General features: G+C 37.7%; 1 protein-coding gene across 2 annotated transcripts in view; it reads left to right on the top strand.

Annotated features, from left to right (window-relative positions):
• The window catches only part of LOC123525850 (calcium homeostasis endoplasmic reticulum protein-like), a 112,957-nt gene that overhangs the window by 47,849 nt on the left and 48,601 nt on the right, over positions 1 to 16,507 (top strand). For both annotated transcript variants that reach the window (XM_053538111.1, XM_053538112.1), the window contains 2 exons: positions 2,484 to 2,560; positions 4,577 to 4,651. In XM_053538111.1, coding sequence (XP_053394086.1) covers positions 2,484 to 2,560; positions 4,577 to 4,651 — 152 coding nt within the window. The remainder of the gene's footprint in view (positions 1 to 2,483; positions 2,561 to 4,576; positions 4,652 to 16,507) is intronic.

Below are 16,507 nucleotides of genomic sequence, written 5' to 3'. Positions count from 1 at the left end.
TATAAGTTATTGACAAGCCCGGACCTGTGTGCACTTATGAAGCTGGGAGCTTTAAGGTATTGAGAAGCCCAGGCCTGTATGCACTTACGAAGCCGGGAGCTACAAGGTATTGACAAGCCCGGACATGTATGCACATATGAAGCCTGGAGCTATAAAGTATTGACAAGCCCAGACCTGTATGCACTTACGAAGCCGGGAGCTACAAGGTATTGACAAGCCTGGACCTGTAAGCACATATGAAGCTGGGAGGTTAAATTAAGGTATTGACAAGCCCAGACCTGTATGCACTTACGAAGCTGAGAGCTACAAGGTATTGACAAGCCCAGACCTGTATGCATTTAGGAAGCCGGGAGCTATAAGTATTGATAAGCCCGGACCTGTATACCATTATGAAGCTGGGAGCTGTAAGGTATTGACAAGCCCAGACCTGTATGCACTTATGAAGCCGGGAGCTATAAGGTATTGACAAGCCCAAACCTGTATACCCTTATGAAGCTGGGAGGTATAAGGTATTGACAAGCCCAAACCTGTATACCCTTACGAAGCTGGGAGCTATAAGGTATTGACAAGCCTGGACATGTAAGCATTTATGAAGCTGGGAGGTTACATTAAGGTATTGACAAGCTGGGAACCTGTATGCCCTTATGAAGCTGGGAGCTATAAGGTATTGACAAGCCCAGACCTGTAAGCATTTATGAAGCTGGGAGGTTACATTAAGGTATTGACAAGCCGGGAACCTGTATGCCCTTATGAAGCTGGGAGCTTTAAGGTATTAAGAAGCCCAGAAAGGTATGCACTTACAAAGCCGGGAGCTACAAGGTATTGACAAGCCCAGACCTGTATGTCCTTTTAAAGCCGGGAGCTATAAGGTATTGACAAGCCCAAACCTGTATACCCTTATGAAGCTGGGTGCCCGCCCGCTTAGCTCAGTAGTGAGTGCGTTGGTCTATGGATCGCAGGGTCGCGAGTTTGATTACCGGGTGGGAAGTATGTTCTCCGTGACGATTTGATAAAAGACATTGTGTCTGAAATCATTCGTCCTCCACCTCTGATAATTCATGTGGGGAAGTTGGCAGTTACTTGTAGAGAACAGGTTTGTACTGGTACAGAATCCAGGAACACTGGTAAGGTTAACTGCCCGCTGTTACATGACTGAAATACTGTTGAAAAACGGCGTTAAACCCAAAACAAACAAACAAAATAAGGAATTGACAAGCCCAAACCTGTATACCCTTATGAAGCTGGGAGCTGTAAGGTATTGACAAACCCAGGCCTGTTAGCACTTACAATGTTACATTATTTTATATTTTAATAATTGGAATATGAATTGAAATTGATAATTATATAGTAACATGATTGTGTAATAAGCGGTCATCAAAGAAAGCTGAGCAGACCTTAGTTAATCAGAAATTAGCAGAACTAATTGATAAGGGCTCTAGACTGGACCTACTATAAGGTATTGACAAGCCCAGACCTGTATGCACTTACGAAACTGGGAGCTATAAGGTATTGACAAGCCCGGACCTGTATGTCCTTTTGAATCCCAGAGCTGTATGTCTGACAACCTCAGATCTGTATGGCCCTATGAAGCACAGATCTATATGGCCTTGCAAAGACATGGTTAAAAACTTGCTGCAAGATTTCATAAGATGATTCACGCATTTCATGCATGTGACAATATAATGCGCTTTTGTGATTTCACTAATCATGATATATGTTGTATAATATAAAAATTTGCAGGAGCAGCTGTTATGTAACACCAAATGTTGAAACAACACTTAATTGCTGGTTTTATCTGAATCATAGTTTTAGCCATTATGGAAAAACAACATGTGTGTGCATATTTTTTTTTCATCTGCATAAAGTAGATACAGTGAAACCCCTATAAAACTGGCCTCTCTTCAAAGCAGATCCTTACTGAAAGCTGTCATAAGTATGTTTAAATAATTATGACTTTTTTATCTACTGAACAAATGTAATGCCAAATATAGTGTGCAACCTACTTTTTTGACTAATCAGAGGGAGTTATTTTTCAAAAAGTGTGACTGTAGCAATAATTTTCCAAGAATGGCTCTACACGCTGAAGAGTGTCGACTGAATGTGCATGCATATCAATGACCGCCCCTTCATCAAAGGAAGCCGACACATTTTTGTTAGTACGAGGTGTCAGTCAAAGGTAGACAAAGAATCCATAATGATTTGTAAACATCAATTAAATGAACACAACTGACTCTGCAATTCTGATTGGTCAAACATAGATTTCACACTATGTCAAATAGAGTCCATGATAAGAATTCTTCAAGAAAAAGAAACCTCGGTCAGTCACTCCGCTACGCTCCATTTCCCTCCGTATCGGTTTCTTTTTCACGAAGAATTCACTTCATAAAATCTATCTATAATGAAGAAGTTTGTTTTCAATGAACTTAACCATGAACCATCAGTTTGAATATTTACATAAGAGAAGTTTGCTTTCACTATTTCAGACTGGCAAGAGTTGGATATTCCAGCACTGTACAACGGATCAACAGTCACAGCTCATTGCTCTGTTCTTAGTGAAAAGGTAGTGTATTGTTGCATAGGTCAGAAAAAGGAAAACGTTTGCGTATAGTTACCCAATAGAATGTTGCCCCAACCTTAAGATTTTTTTCTCTTCATGAAAAAAATCAAAAAGTTTTTAGTGACGTAACTTTTTTTGTTGTTTCCAATTAACTAACCTGCTCAGAATATTACGTAACATAGTTAAATATTATAGAACATGTCAAAAAGAACAAAGTTAAAAACTAACAACATCAAAATCAAAAAATAATTTGATAAATTTAAGGAATAGTTTATTTTACAAAGCTTCCTAACCAAACTTGGAGCTGCATAACTATATAAATAAAACTATTTCTATATCCTTATCCTGCTAAATTTCTATAATGAACTTGTCCATCTTTCAGTTTGGACAGTACCATTAACTGTTGAAAGGGGTGCTAACCAAAACGATAGTGACTGAATGGCCAACAGTGCAGATCTTGATCAGACTGCCTGGATGTGCAGGCTGATCATGATCTACACTGGTCACAAAGGCAGAGATAGATATCTTTAGAGTTTAAGGTTTTTGAACTTTCACAAATTCTGTCTCTAAAAATTTACTATAGTCATTTATGTCCAATCTTATTTGCCTTTGAAAGATTGCTGTGTCATGTAAAAGAAGCTGCAAAACAATTTATCAAATTATTATGAAAGGTTATTCAGATGTGTGGCTGTTGCAGTTATGCATAATTTATGTAATGATTTACAGTAATACTGACCAAACATGTCAATTCTAAGGGTAGAATGTGCTAGTTGTGGCCTGAATACAGAAATAAATACTTCATAATTATGTACATTTAATATCTATGTCCTTCACTTTGGAATTATATTATACATATTTGAACAACTAAGCTTGAAAGCAGTTTTGTACTTTAGATTCAAGTGTTGCATTAATTCTCTTGCGTTAATTGTACATAAAGATAGATGACCCAATATTTGAAGGTTTCTTCGTGATAAAATGTTTGGAAGAAAAAGTAGAAAAGAAAAGAAATGTCTATCTACCTGTATACCCTAATTTTTATTGTCAAGTAACCTTGAACACATTTTTCTTCTGCCCATAAAAAGTTACTCTGGAGGCTTTATTTGATAGACAAAAACAGGCACAATAGTTGGAACTATGGTGATTCTTGTCTGCAGTGGCTGGGAAAAGATAATTGTGTTACAGGACTTAACTAAAGACATGCTTGTGTGTTGATATCTGATTTTAAAGTTAGGAGAAGTATGGCCATATTTGGTAATGCATGTCTGACTGTAGAGAGATAGAGGAAGTGTTTGATACACCACTGTAAGTGGTCATGTTGAGAGTTGATTTCCGTTAGAAAGTTATTTTTTTTTACAATTACATAGGCGTGATCATCAAATTACTTGGAGCAAGTGATCCAAGACTAAGATTTCAGTCACTATGTTGCCCTTATGCTTTTTCCTTAGAGTTTAAAAATCACAGCTTACATGTATTGTCAACCTGCCCAGTTAGCTGATACGTTACAGCACATGAATGTAGAAGATGGCAACTTTGTCCCCTAGGCAGCAAAATGTTCCTTTAACTGTCAGTAGTCTCCCACTATGATTCATGTGTGGAAGTTGTAATTTACTTATGGAGAGTAAGTCATTACTGGTGTAGAAGCCAGGAATATAGTCTGTTTAACTGACTGTTGATATATAACTGAAATAATGCTGAAAAATGCCGATATACCAGTATCATACAATGTTATCTATATGTACAGTATGTTACATTTTGTATTCTATGTACAGTATGTTACGTGTTACTTTGACCTGAAACATATGTGTTTAAGAATCTGGTAAACTTTTTGAATTTGCAAGAACAATAGTATATAGATAAAACTGTAAGAACCAGTCAATAAACCTATAAAGGAGATCTTGAAAAATTGTGAAATCTTTTGTCAGATTGACATCTGCTGTGCTATATAGTACTAGAGTCAAACAACTTTGTTGACATAAGCACCATTGTCCGAATGTAACACCTTGTTTGTCTGAATTTCAGAATAATGGCAAAAGATGCAAGTTTTGAGCTGAGGTTACATCTTATATACCTGATGAATGACTTGTTACATCATTGGTAAGTTATATCCTAACTGTCTGGTAGACAACAGGTTGGCTTGTTACATCACTGGTAAGTTACATCCTAACTGTCTGGTAGACAAAAGTGACTTGTTACATCACTGGTAAGTTACATCCTAACTGTCTGGTAGACAAAAATGACTTGTTACATCATTGGTGAGTTTCATCCTAACTGTTAGACAAAAATGACTTGTTACATCACTGATAAGTAACATCCTAAATATTTGGTAGACAGAAATGACTTGTTACATCATTGTTGAGTAACATCCTAACTGTCTGGTAGACAACAGGTTGACTTGTTACATCACTGGTAAGTTACATCCTAACTGTCTGGTAGACAAAAATGACTTGTTACATCATTGGTGAGTTTCATCCTAACTTTCTGGTAGACAAAAATGACTTGTTACATCATTGTTGAGTAACATCCTAACTGTCTGGTAGACAACAGGTTGACTTGTTACATCACTGGTAAGTTACATCCTAACTGTCTGGTAGACAAAAATGACTTGTTACATCATTGGTGAGTTTCATCCTAACTGTCTGGTAGACAAAAATGACTTGTTACATCACTGATAAGTTACATCCTAACTTTCTGGTAGACAAAAATGACTTGTTACATCATTGGTGAGTTACATCCTAACTGTCTGGTAGACAAAAATGACTTGTTACATCATTGAAGAGTTATATCCTAACTGTCTGGTAGACAAAAATGACTTGTTACATCATTGAAGAGTTACATCCTAACTGTCTGGTAGACAACAGGTTGACTTGTTACATCACTGGTAAGTTACATCCTAACTGTCTGGTAGACAACAGGTTGACTTGTTACATCACTGGTAAGTTACATTCTAACTGTCTGGTAGACAAAAATGACTTGTTACATCACTGGTAAGTTACATCCTAACTGTCTGGTAGACAAAAATGACTTGTTACATCACTGATAAGTTACATCCTAACTGTCTGGTAGACAAAAATGACTTGTTACATCACTGGTGAGTTACATCCTAACTGTCTGGTAGACAGAAATGACTTGTTACATCACTGGTGAGTTTCATCCTAACTGTCTGGTAGACAAAAATGACTTGTTACATCACTGGTAAGTTACATCCTATCTGTCTGGTAGACAAAAATGACTTGTTACATCACTGGTAAGTTACATCCTAACTGTCTGGTAGACAAAAATGACTTGTTACATCATTGGTGAGTTACATCCTAACTGTCTGGTAGACAACAGGTTGACTTGTTACATCACTGGTAAGTTACATCCTAACTGTCTGGTAGACAAAAATGACTTGTTACATCATTGGTGAGTTACATCCTAACTGTCTGGTAGACAACAGGTTGACCTGCTACATCACTGGTAAGTGTGGCGGGATTGCACAGTTCAAAATTATTATAAACAAGTGAACATTCAGATATATGAGTGTTACATCTTGTTTCATTAGAGACATTTGCTGTTAAGCAAAACTGAAGGGGGAAAGTAGAGAATTCTAAAAGAAATTTAGAGAAATTCAGTAATTGAAACTGATGGCATGTTTAAGGTAATCATAATTTTCAGACATAAAACCTGACAGGTCTTTGTTGAAAAGACCTTCACATTGGACAACTTATATAACTGATGTTGTAAGAAATAAAAACAGCTTTGCATACAGTAAACGTTTTATGGTTGATTATAAATGTCTGTCTACTTTGAATTTAGCTGAGGGCTGCATAATGTACTATGTCTGTGTGCTCTAACCACCACATTCTAATATTTCATTATAAAACTGGTGCAACATTATACATGAGGAAATAAGTAATTTATTGCATTGCCAAATGCTTAATGCGGGTGGGGTTGTTTGCATAAAATATGAATATTTTAGAAGAAGAAGAAGATATAAGTGTAAGTATTGTATATGATGGTGATAAATGTAAAATGTAAATTTCACATGAACACAGGCTGAACATTAACAATTTTTTGCAATGTCAAATACAGACATGTGTCTCTCCCTGACTTTGGTCTATAAATCTTTAAACATTTTCTGTACTGGCTGTCTTCTTCAAGTTTTACTGAAAATTAGTCTTTATGTTAATTTGCATGCTTTGCCTACATTCAACAATGATTGTATTGTTTTGTACAAGTTTGTTTTATGCCTTTTTCATCCTTGTTCATGGTTACTAAACTGAGTTCTGTGACCAGTATAAAAACTGGAGCATCAGGATTCAACATTATAAACCACAGTTCGGGGACCAATCTTAAAAACTTCATCATCAGTGTCTGAGGCTATAAACCAAAGACCAGTCTCAAAACTTAAAATTCTGTGTTTGAGCTTATAAACCAAAGTTTTAAGACCAGTCCCAAAAATTCAGTATCAGGGTCTAAGGTTGTAAACCAGACTGGAGACCAGTATTAAAACTTCATCAGGGTCCATGGTCTTCATGAAGTCTAAACTAGGCCATCTGGAGTAAAAAACTAATTCTCTAGGTTAAATCATAGAAATATTTTGTGAACACTGATGAGTTCATCTTGTCTACCCGTTTATCATAAAACATTGTCAGAATGCTCGTATTTATGAAATCTAAGGCAGATTTGGGACTAATTGGTCACTAGGGGTCAAAAGCTAGGTAACTATGTCATATAATAGAAAAAACCCTGTTAATACTTAGGGGCCATATTTTCTACCTGATCTATTTGAAACCTAGTCAGAATGTTTGTCCTTTTGAAATATGGGCCAAGTTTAAATCTTGATCATTTACTTTTATAATCTAGGTCAAATCATTGAAAAACCTTGTATGCCATATTTTCTACCTGATCTATTTGAAACTTTAAGTCAGATTGTTTGCCCTCATGAAATGTTGGCCAGGTTTGAAATTTGGACATCTGGAGGTCCAAAATTTGGTTAAATGGTCAAGTCATGGAAAAACGTACACTCTGTTTTCTTGAAACTGTCTCTGAAATCTAGGTCAAATTGGAGACTGGGTCATCTGAGGTCAAAACTTGGTTGCTAGGTTAAAACAGAACTTAATTTTATCTTTTGAATGAAAGTTGACGTAAAACATCTTGTTCAAGTGTGAAACTTGGTTGTTTGAGTGCATAAAATAGGTATAGAAACATTCAGTGTCACATTAGAGGTCATATCTCTACCTGATTTAGGCTTAAAAAAAAAATATGTCTGTTTCCTGTAACCCGACCGACCGTAAGTTTTTACCGCCGACCGCAATTTTTTTAGATTGAGATTCTGATCATATCTTTATTGATTATAGGGATAATTTAGTTGTACCCGACCTCGTCGCGCATAGTAATGAACGTTCCTGGTTCCGTCGACATGAAACAACATGGCGAAAAGCCTGTTTGTCGGTAGACACGAGGTTCCAGGTTTTCACCCACGAAAATCGAGAAGTTTTCTTTGATGCATATCGAGTTCAAAAATTCTGCCCCTTGTCAATCAAAATCTCGGTGAATTTCAATACTGTTCGCCACCACAAGCGGAAGTATGGCAGTAGGCGGAGCGTCATATACTAATTAGCTACTGACAGATGTCAATCACGCCACGCGCCGACTGACACGTGGTCATCTCGCAGTTTGTATTTAGTACAATAATGTCCTTCATTATGAAAGGTGTTTATTGATCAATGTGTAAACGTTAATTGATAAACAATTCGTAGAAGAGCAGCCTATTATCATGTTTGTACCACTTGTTCAGGGGTCACGCTGTCGGTTGCACTTGAGCCATTTGCGACAAAAGATTAATTGTGGCCCCGAAAATCTCTAATTGGCAAAAACGGCCCAAAGCTATGTCTGTCTGCAAAACTATGAACTTTGCCTGTTACACAATGTTTACTGAACAAAAGGAGTCAGTGTAGAAAAAGACTTGTATGAACAACATCTGTTATTGAAAGGCGGGAGCAAATTTTCAACAATTTTATTTGATTACAGCCTCGACCTTAGCGGTGGACCGTTGGACCGACACAACCAAAATATCGGCAGATCCACTATCAAAAGTTGGGTAGACCGACGGTCAACCAATTTTCAGTCACGGTCTGCAAATAAAATAAAACCCTTAAAAGTGAAAAATAGGGGGGAAATCGTACCCATATCGGCGAATTCACAAAACGAAAGTTGATTTTGCCTTAGTATGGCATTCAACGGTTATAAGCATTAGCGAGTTAAAGTCAGGATAGCACGAATGGACTACTCCACCGATCGGGCGAGCGGTTTATACTAGTAACTTTACCAAATTGAGTAATTACATCAGGCAAAATTACCTGGATTGACTGGAATTTACCCGCGAATCGTAAAAATATCAAAACGTCATGCTGGTAATTTTCCATTCCACAAGCACGTGCGCCCTATCGTAATACTTAATTTACATCGCAGTTACTTTTGACACAAAAAACGCGTGTAGTGCATTCATTTTTTAATATAATCACTTCAGATTTTCAACACCGCTTGAGAACTAATACAGTTTGAATTCTATAACAATTTTAATAAGATATTGACAGGAATGTAGGCAAAATTCTTTAAAAACGATCAAATTTTCATGTAATGTTTTGTAAAATTTCAAACAGCGCGATCTTGATTATTTATTTCCTTTTTAAAGTAAATAAACAGTACATACTATGGTAATAAAATTCAGACTTTTGGCCAGAAAGTACAAAAAACACAATAAAAAAATCTTAAGTAATGAAAAAGCGGCAGCAATTTAAATACATGGAGTAAAACGATTTTTTGGCAAACAGATTTCTGTTAGCACGGCAGAATAGGTTACGTGACCTCATGAACGTAAATAGGAATGCGGTTTTAAAATGAAGCAGTATGATGTCGTTACGATTTTTAATAAGTTTTAAATGATTCTTTGTTCATATATTTTTTGACACAACACTTTGTTAGATATTCTTCTCAAACAATAATGTAAATTTCTTGAGGGCAAATAGGTCATCATCGTTCACGGTCTGACACATTTACATGTCAGTTTATTTTGGATATTGCACATTTGCTTTTAAAAAATTAAAGAAAAATCTTTTTTACTGATTTCTTCTCAACAATTAAAGGAATCAAGAAAGTACGATCAGACAGTGATGTGTCACATGGCGCGAAAACATGACGTAATGCAATGACAATCTCGGGGAAACTATACTGCTTTGATCTCCACTGCAGATGCCACAATAACCGATGAAAACGAGGCCAGTTACTTAGTTTATCATCAGAATGATTACCGATAATTGTTGATGTTTTTTTTAGCTCACCTGTCACAAAGTGACAAGGTGACCTTTTGTGATCACGCGGTGTCCGTCGTCCGTCCGTCCGTGGGTGCGTCCGTAAACTTTTGCTTGTGACCACTCTAGAGGTCACATTTTTCATGGGATCTTTATGAAAGTTGGTCAGAATGTTCATCTTGATGATATCTAGGTCAAGTTCGAAACTGGGTCACGTGCCTTCAAAAACTAGGTCAGTAGGTCTAAAAATAGAAAAACCTTGTGACCTCTCTAGAGGCCATATATTTCACAAGATCTTCATGAAAATCGGTCAGAATGTTCACCTTGATGATATCTAGGTCAAGTTCGAAACTGGGTCACGTACGATCAAAAACTAGGTCAGTAGGTCTAAAAATAGAAAAAACTTTGTGACCTCTCTAGAGGCCATATATTTCATGAGATCTTCATGAAAATTGGTCAGAATGTTCACCTTGATGATATCTAAGTCAGTTTGGAAAGTGGGTCACGTGCCTTCAAAAACTAGGTCAGTAGGTCAAATAATAGAAAAACCTTGTGGCCTCTCTAGAGGCCATATTTTTCATGGGATCTGTATGAAGGTAGGTCTGAATGTTCATCTTGATGATATCTAGGTCAGTTTCGAAAGTGGGTCAAGTGCCTTCAAAAACTAGGTCAGTAGGTCTAAAAATAGAAAAACCTTGTGACCTCTCTAGAGGCCATATATTTCACAAGATCTTCATGAAAATCGGTCAGAATGTTCACCTTGATGATATCTAGGTCAAGTTCGAAACTGGGTCACGTGCGATCAAAAACTAGGTCAGTAGGTCAAATAATAGAAAAACCTTGTGGCCTCTCTAGAGGCCATATTTTTCATGGGATCTGTATGAAGGTAGGTCTGAATGTTCATCTTGATGATATCTAGGTCAATTTCGAAAGTGGGTCACGTGCCTTCAAAAACTAGGTCAGTAGGTCAAATAATAGAAAAACCTTGTGACCTCTCTAAAGGCCATATTTTTCATGGGATCTGTATGAAAGTTGGTCTGAATGTTCACCTTGATGATATCTAGGTCAATTTTGAAACTGGGTCACGTGCGGTCAAAAACTAGGCCAGTAGGTATAAAAATAGAAAAAACCTTGTGACCTCTCTAGAGGCCATATTTTTTATGAGATCTTCATGAAAATTAGTGAGAATGTTCACCTTGATGATATCTAGATAAAATTCAAAATAGGGTCACGTACCTTCGAAAACTAGGTCAATAGGTCAGATAATAGAAAAACCTTGTGACCTCTCTAGAGACCATATTTTTCAATGGATCTTCTTGAAAATTGGTCAGAATTTATATCTTGATAATATCTAGGTCAAGTTCAAAACTGGGTCACATGAGCTCAAAAACTAGGTCACTATGTCAAATAATAGAAAAAACGACGTCATACTCAAAACTGGGTCATGTGGGAAGAGGTGAGCGATTCAGGACCATCATGGTCCTCTTGTTTCACTTTCAACACTGGTCGGGAGGATGATGATTGTGTCCATATTTTGGGACACTTTCAAAATAATTATTTTTCGGGATAACAGATTGCTACAGTCTTCCATTTTTATGCCCCCGAAGGGAGGCATATAGTTTTTGAACCGTCTGTCTGTCTGTCTGTCGGTCTGTCTGTCGGTCTGTCCGCAATTTCTGTGTCCGGTCCATATCTTTGTCATCGATGGATGGATTTTCAAATAACTTGGCATGAATGTGTATCACAGTAAGACGACGTGCAGTGCGCAAGACCCAGGTCCGTAGCTCAAAGGTCAAGGTCACACTTAGACGTTAAAGGATAGTGCATTGATGGGCGTGTCCGGTCCATATCTTTGTCATCGATGGATGGTTTTTTCAAATGACTTGGCATGAATGTGTACCACAGTAAGACGACATGCAGTGTGCAAGACCCAGGTCCGTAGCTCAGAGGTCAAGGTCACACTTAGACGTTAAAGGATAGTGCATTGATGGGCGTGTCCGGTCCATATCTTTGTCATCGATGGATGGATTTTCAAATAACTTGGCATGAATGTGTACCACAGTAAGACGACATGCAGTGCGCAAGACCCAGGTCTGTAGCTCAAAGGTCAAGGTCACACTTAGACGTTAAAGGATAGTGCATTGATGGGCGTGTCCGGTCCATGTCTTTGTCGTCGATGGATGGATTTTCAAATAACTTGGCATGAATGTGTACCACAGTAAGACGACGTGTCACGCGCAAGACCCAGGTCCGTAGCTCAAAGGTCAAGGTCACACTTAGACGTTAAGGATCATTTTTCATGATAGTGCATTGATGGGCATGTCCAGCCAATATCTTTGTCATTCATGCATGGATTTTAAAATAACTATGCATGAATGTGTGACACAGTAAAATGATGTGTCGCGCGCAAGACCGAGCTCCGTAGGTCAAAGGTCCTAAACTCTAACATCGGCCATAACTATTCATTCAAAGTGCCATCGGGGGCATGTGTCATCCTACGGAGACAGCTCTTGTTAATTATTTTAGAAATAAGTCCTGTTTCTTTGAGTCATATGAAGTTATGACGTCTACAGCATCACAATTTATGAGATAGAATTGGAGGTCCACTAAAGTCTGAGCAGGTCTACTAGATTTTAGCAGATGGTGAACCTGCTGGCAACTGCAGAAAAAAGTTAAGGTCGAGGCCTGATTAGGCAGTTAATCGGTGATGATAAGGTTACTAAACACTGAAATGATCTGACACATACTTAAAAAAAAAAAAAAAAAAAAAAATTCCTACCTACCGACCCCCATTTTTTTCAGCATGTTACAGGAAACGAAACATTTTTTTTTTTTAGGCCTTAGATGAAATCTGGTTCAAAAGTTTTTCTGCATTAAAACAATGGCAGCTGTGAAACTGGTTCACCTTAGCATAAAATATAGGCCACTAAGTCAGAAAAACAGAAAAAACATTTCCATTTAGAAGTGACATTTTCATAATTATGTCTTTATAAAAGTTCCCTTTTCCATTCATCTTTGTGTTAGACACTATTGTCGCTTTCCATGATTTAGTTTGTCATGCCAAATATTCAAGGTCAACATTAAAGGTCAGATGAGAGACTCAGGGTCATAATGGTCTCTTATGCTTTCTTTTTTTCAGTAGAAATGCAATTTTTACTTCAGTCCATAATTAACCATGTTCCTTGATTGCTTGCTGTCATAACTAGCTTGCTATTGTCAAATGTCTGACCTCAAAGAAGATTGACTGCATAATTTATGTCAGTGGGGCATTAAACACACAATTAGAATGTATTAATATGGTTGCCCATGTTGGTTTATGTCTGCAGAGCAATGATAGGCATTTTCAGATTTCTGAGGATGATGCAATGTGACAGGAGATGTTCCTCCTTACAGATGGTTCCCTTTGTTCTTTAACATGTCACATTTAGAGCAACATACCTGACCAAAGGACTTTGCTTTGAAGTATTTTCAAAAGTCTACCAGTATTTGAGAAGAAAGTCAGACATCCCATTTTGAATTAAATCTATGAGAGGATCAAACTTGTGAATACTGGTTTTCCATTCTGAATAAAACCAATAAGAAGATCATTTGGAAGCATGAAATGTGATCAAGCCGACTGGCAGTGATTACTGGTTTTCCATTCTGAATAAAACCAGTAAGAAAATCATTTGAAGCATGAAATGTGATCAAGCCGACTGGCAGTGATTACTGGTTTTCCATTCTAAATAAAACCAGTAAGAAAATCATTTGAAGCATGAAATGTGATCAAGCCGACTGGCAGTGATTACTGGTTTTCCATTCTAAATAAAACCAGTAAGAAAATCATTTGAAGCATGAAATGTGATCAAGCCGACTGGCAGCGAATACTGGTTCTCCATTCTGAATAAAACCAATAAGGCGACAATAAAATAATTACTAGATTTTCATCACCGCCCGCCCCCTTTTCAAACCCCCCGCCCCCTAAATTTTATTGAACCAAAAAACAAAAATGTTCAACTGAGTTCCATATCTGTAGGAGTACCGGTCCAGTACAGCGTTTATACTTACCAATAATATCCGGTGACGTATTAGTAAACAAAAACAGCTGGAGCTGGGAATCAGCAAAAATAACAATGGTTTTCTTAATTGTTCAGGCCTTAAAAGGCCAGAAAGCTTTAAAGATTGGTATGCCTGCCGTTTTAGCGACGACAATATGTTGCTTGATCTATTCAACGATTTTTTATCATGAAAATTAGAAAGAAAGACGTCTGTTGCAGACGATTTCAACAGTTGTATCCATGTTTTCTGGTGGAAGTAAACATGACCAAATGGAGTGTAACCTATTGACTAGACTTTCAGATGTGGTTTCATTTCTTGGACCGTATATAAAATTTGTGATAAATGACAATGAGTCCAGTGCAGATGCTGAGAAAAGTGCCAAAACGGACGCTTTTACTATTCTTATGTCGGCATCTAAGAATGCCTCGAATCTACCAGCTAAGTATCCAAATGTGACAAACATGTACACATGATTTTTGCTTTTTTAATCAAAAAAATTGATCTATACAGTCCCTATAGCAAGATATAAAGAGTATAGATAAATATTCAATCATAAAAACGTCGGCTAAGAAAAATAAAATGTCACCCCCTGCCCCCATTTAGGAAAAAATTTGGATGAAAATCTAGCAATTAATTTATAATGGCCTAAAAAGATCATTTGGAAGCAGCAGACTGGCATACAAGGTTTAATTGAGTTTATTCATGATGTGCAATCTAGTACCAGCTTCAGCCAAGCTCTATTACACAGATACATTATTTGAACTCTGTCATCCAAATGGAAAAGATATAACAGCACCCAGTCTTATCACTGCACTGCAGATCTGCTCCTTGTCAGGGGACAGAAAGTAGACTGGGTTGAAAATATTAAGCAGAATGCACATTATATCTTTCAGCCAAAAAATCTTAATGTTGATGAGGGTTAATTGTGAAACAAATGTATGTGCATTTTAATAACAGAAATGCAAGCAGGTCACCATTAAGTCTTGCATTATTACAGTCAGTGTATTGTTTGTTTGCTGTATTTGCATCTAATTCATATTTTTTTCTGTCTTCCTTTGTACAACAGCTGACATTTTCACTTTCCTTAAAAATGTCAGCTTGCCATTTTAGGTAAAGTGCAGTATACTGGCATCTTTTATATGTGTGCATACATTATGTTTTTCATAACATTTAGTTTTTGTATTAATTTTGGAGGTGACATGGCAGAAACTTTTGCAAGTTTATACAAAATTTAATGTAAATTTAATTATTTATTTAGTTATTGCACAAAAATCAATAATTAAAAATTTATGTAAACTGCAACATCCCCCACCCCACCCCATTCATAAACTTATTCACTGTGATGAACTGACTCACACTGCTTAGTTCTTTTTTTATGCCCCCGAAGGGAGGCATATAGTTTTTGAACCGTCTGTCGGTCTGTCAGTCTGTCGGCAATTTTCGTGTCTGGTCCATATCTTTGTCATCGATGGATGGATTTTCAAATAACTTGGCATGAATGTGTACCACAGTAAGACGACGTGCAGTGCGCAAGACCCAGGTCCATAGCTCAAAGGTCAAGGTCACACTTAGACGTTAAAGGATAGTGCATTGATGGGCATGTCCGGTCCATATCTCTGTCATCTATGGATGGATTTTCAAATAACTTGGCATGAATGTGTACCACAGTAAGACGTCGTGCAGTGCGCAAGACTTAGGTCCGTAGCTCAAAGGTCAAGGTCACACTTAGACGTTAAAGGATAGTGCATTGATGGGCGTGTCCGGTCCATATCTTTGTCATCGATGGATGGATTTTCAAATAAGTTGGCATGAATGTGTACCACAGTAAGACGACGTGCAGTGCGCAGGACCCAGGTCCGTAGCTCAAAGGTCAAGGTCACACTTAGACGTTAAAGGAGAGTGCATTGATGGGCGTTTCCGGTCCATATCTTTGTCATCGATGGATGGATTTTCAAATAACTTGGCATTAATGTGTACCACAGTAAGACGATGTGTCTTGCGCAAGACCCAGGTTCGTAGCTCAAAGGTCAAGGTCACACTTAGATGTTAAAGGATAGTGCATTGATGGGCGTGTCCGGTCCATATCTTTGTCATCGATGGATGGATTTTCAAATAACTTGGCATGAATGTGTACCACAGTAAGACGACGTGCAGTGCGCAAGACCCAGGTCCCTAGCTCAAAGGTCAAGGTCACACTTAGACGTTAAAGGATAGTGCATTGATGGGCGTGTCCGGTCCATATCTTTGTCATCGATGGATGGATTTTCAAATAAGTTGGCATGAATGTGTACCACAGTAAGACGACGTGCAGTGCGCAGGACCCAGGTCCGTAGCTCAAAGGTCAAGGTCACACTTAGACGTTAAAGGAGAGTGCATTGATGGGCGTTTCCGGTCCATATCTTTGTCATCGATGGATGGATTTTCAAATAACTTGGCATTAATGTGTACCACAGTAAGACGACGTGTCTTGCGCAAGACCCAGGTTCGTAGCTCAAAGGTCAAGGTCACACTTAGATGTTAAAGGATAGTGCATTGATGGGCGTGTCCGGTCCATATCTTTGTCATCGATGGATGGATTTTCAAATAACTTGGCATGAATGTGTACCACAATAAGACGACG

Source organism: Mercenaria mercenaria, chromosome 3 (assembly GCF_021730395.1).
Source record: "Mercenaria mercenaria strain notata chromosome 3, MADL_Memer_1, whole genome shotgun sequence".
NCBI lineage: Eukaryota > Metazoa > Mollusca > Bivalvia > Venerida > Veneridae > Mercenaria > Mercenaria mercenaria.
Note: the sequence above shows the minus strand (reverse complement) of the source record. Positions and strands in the feature narration are given on the sequence as shown.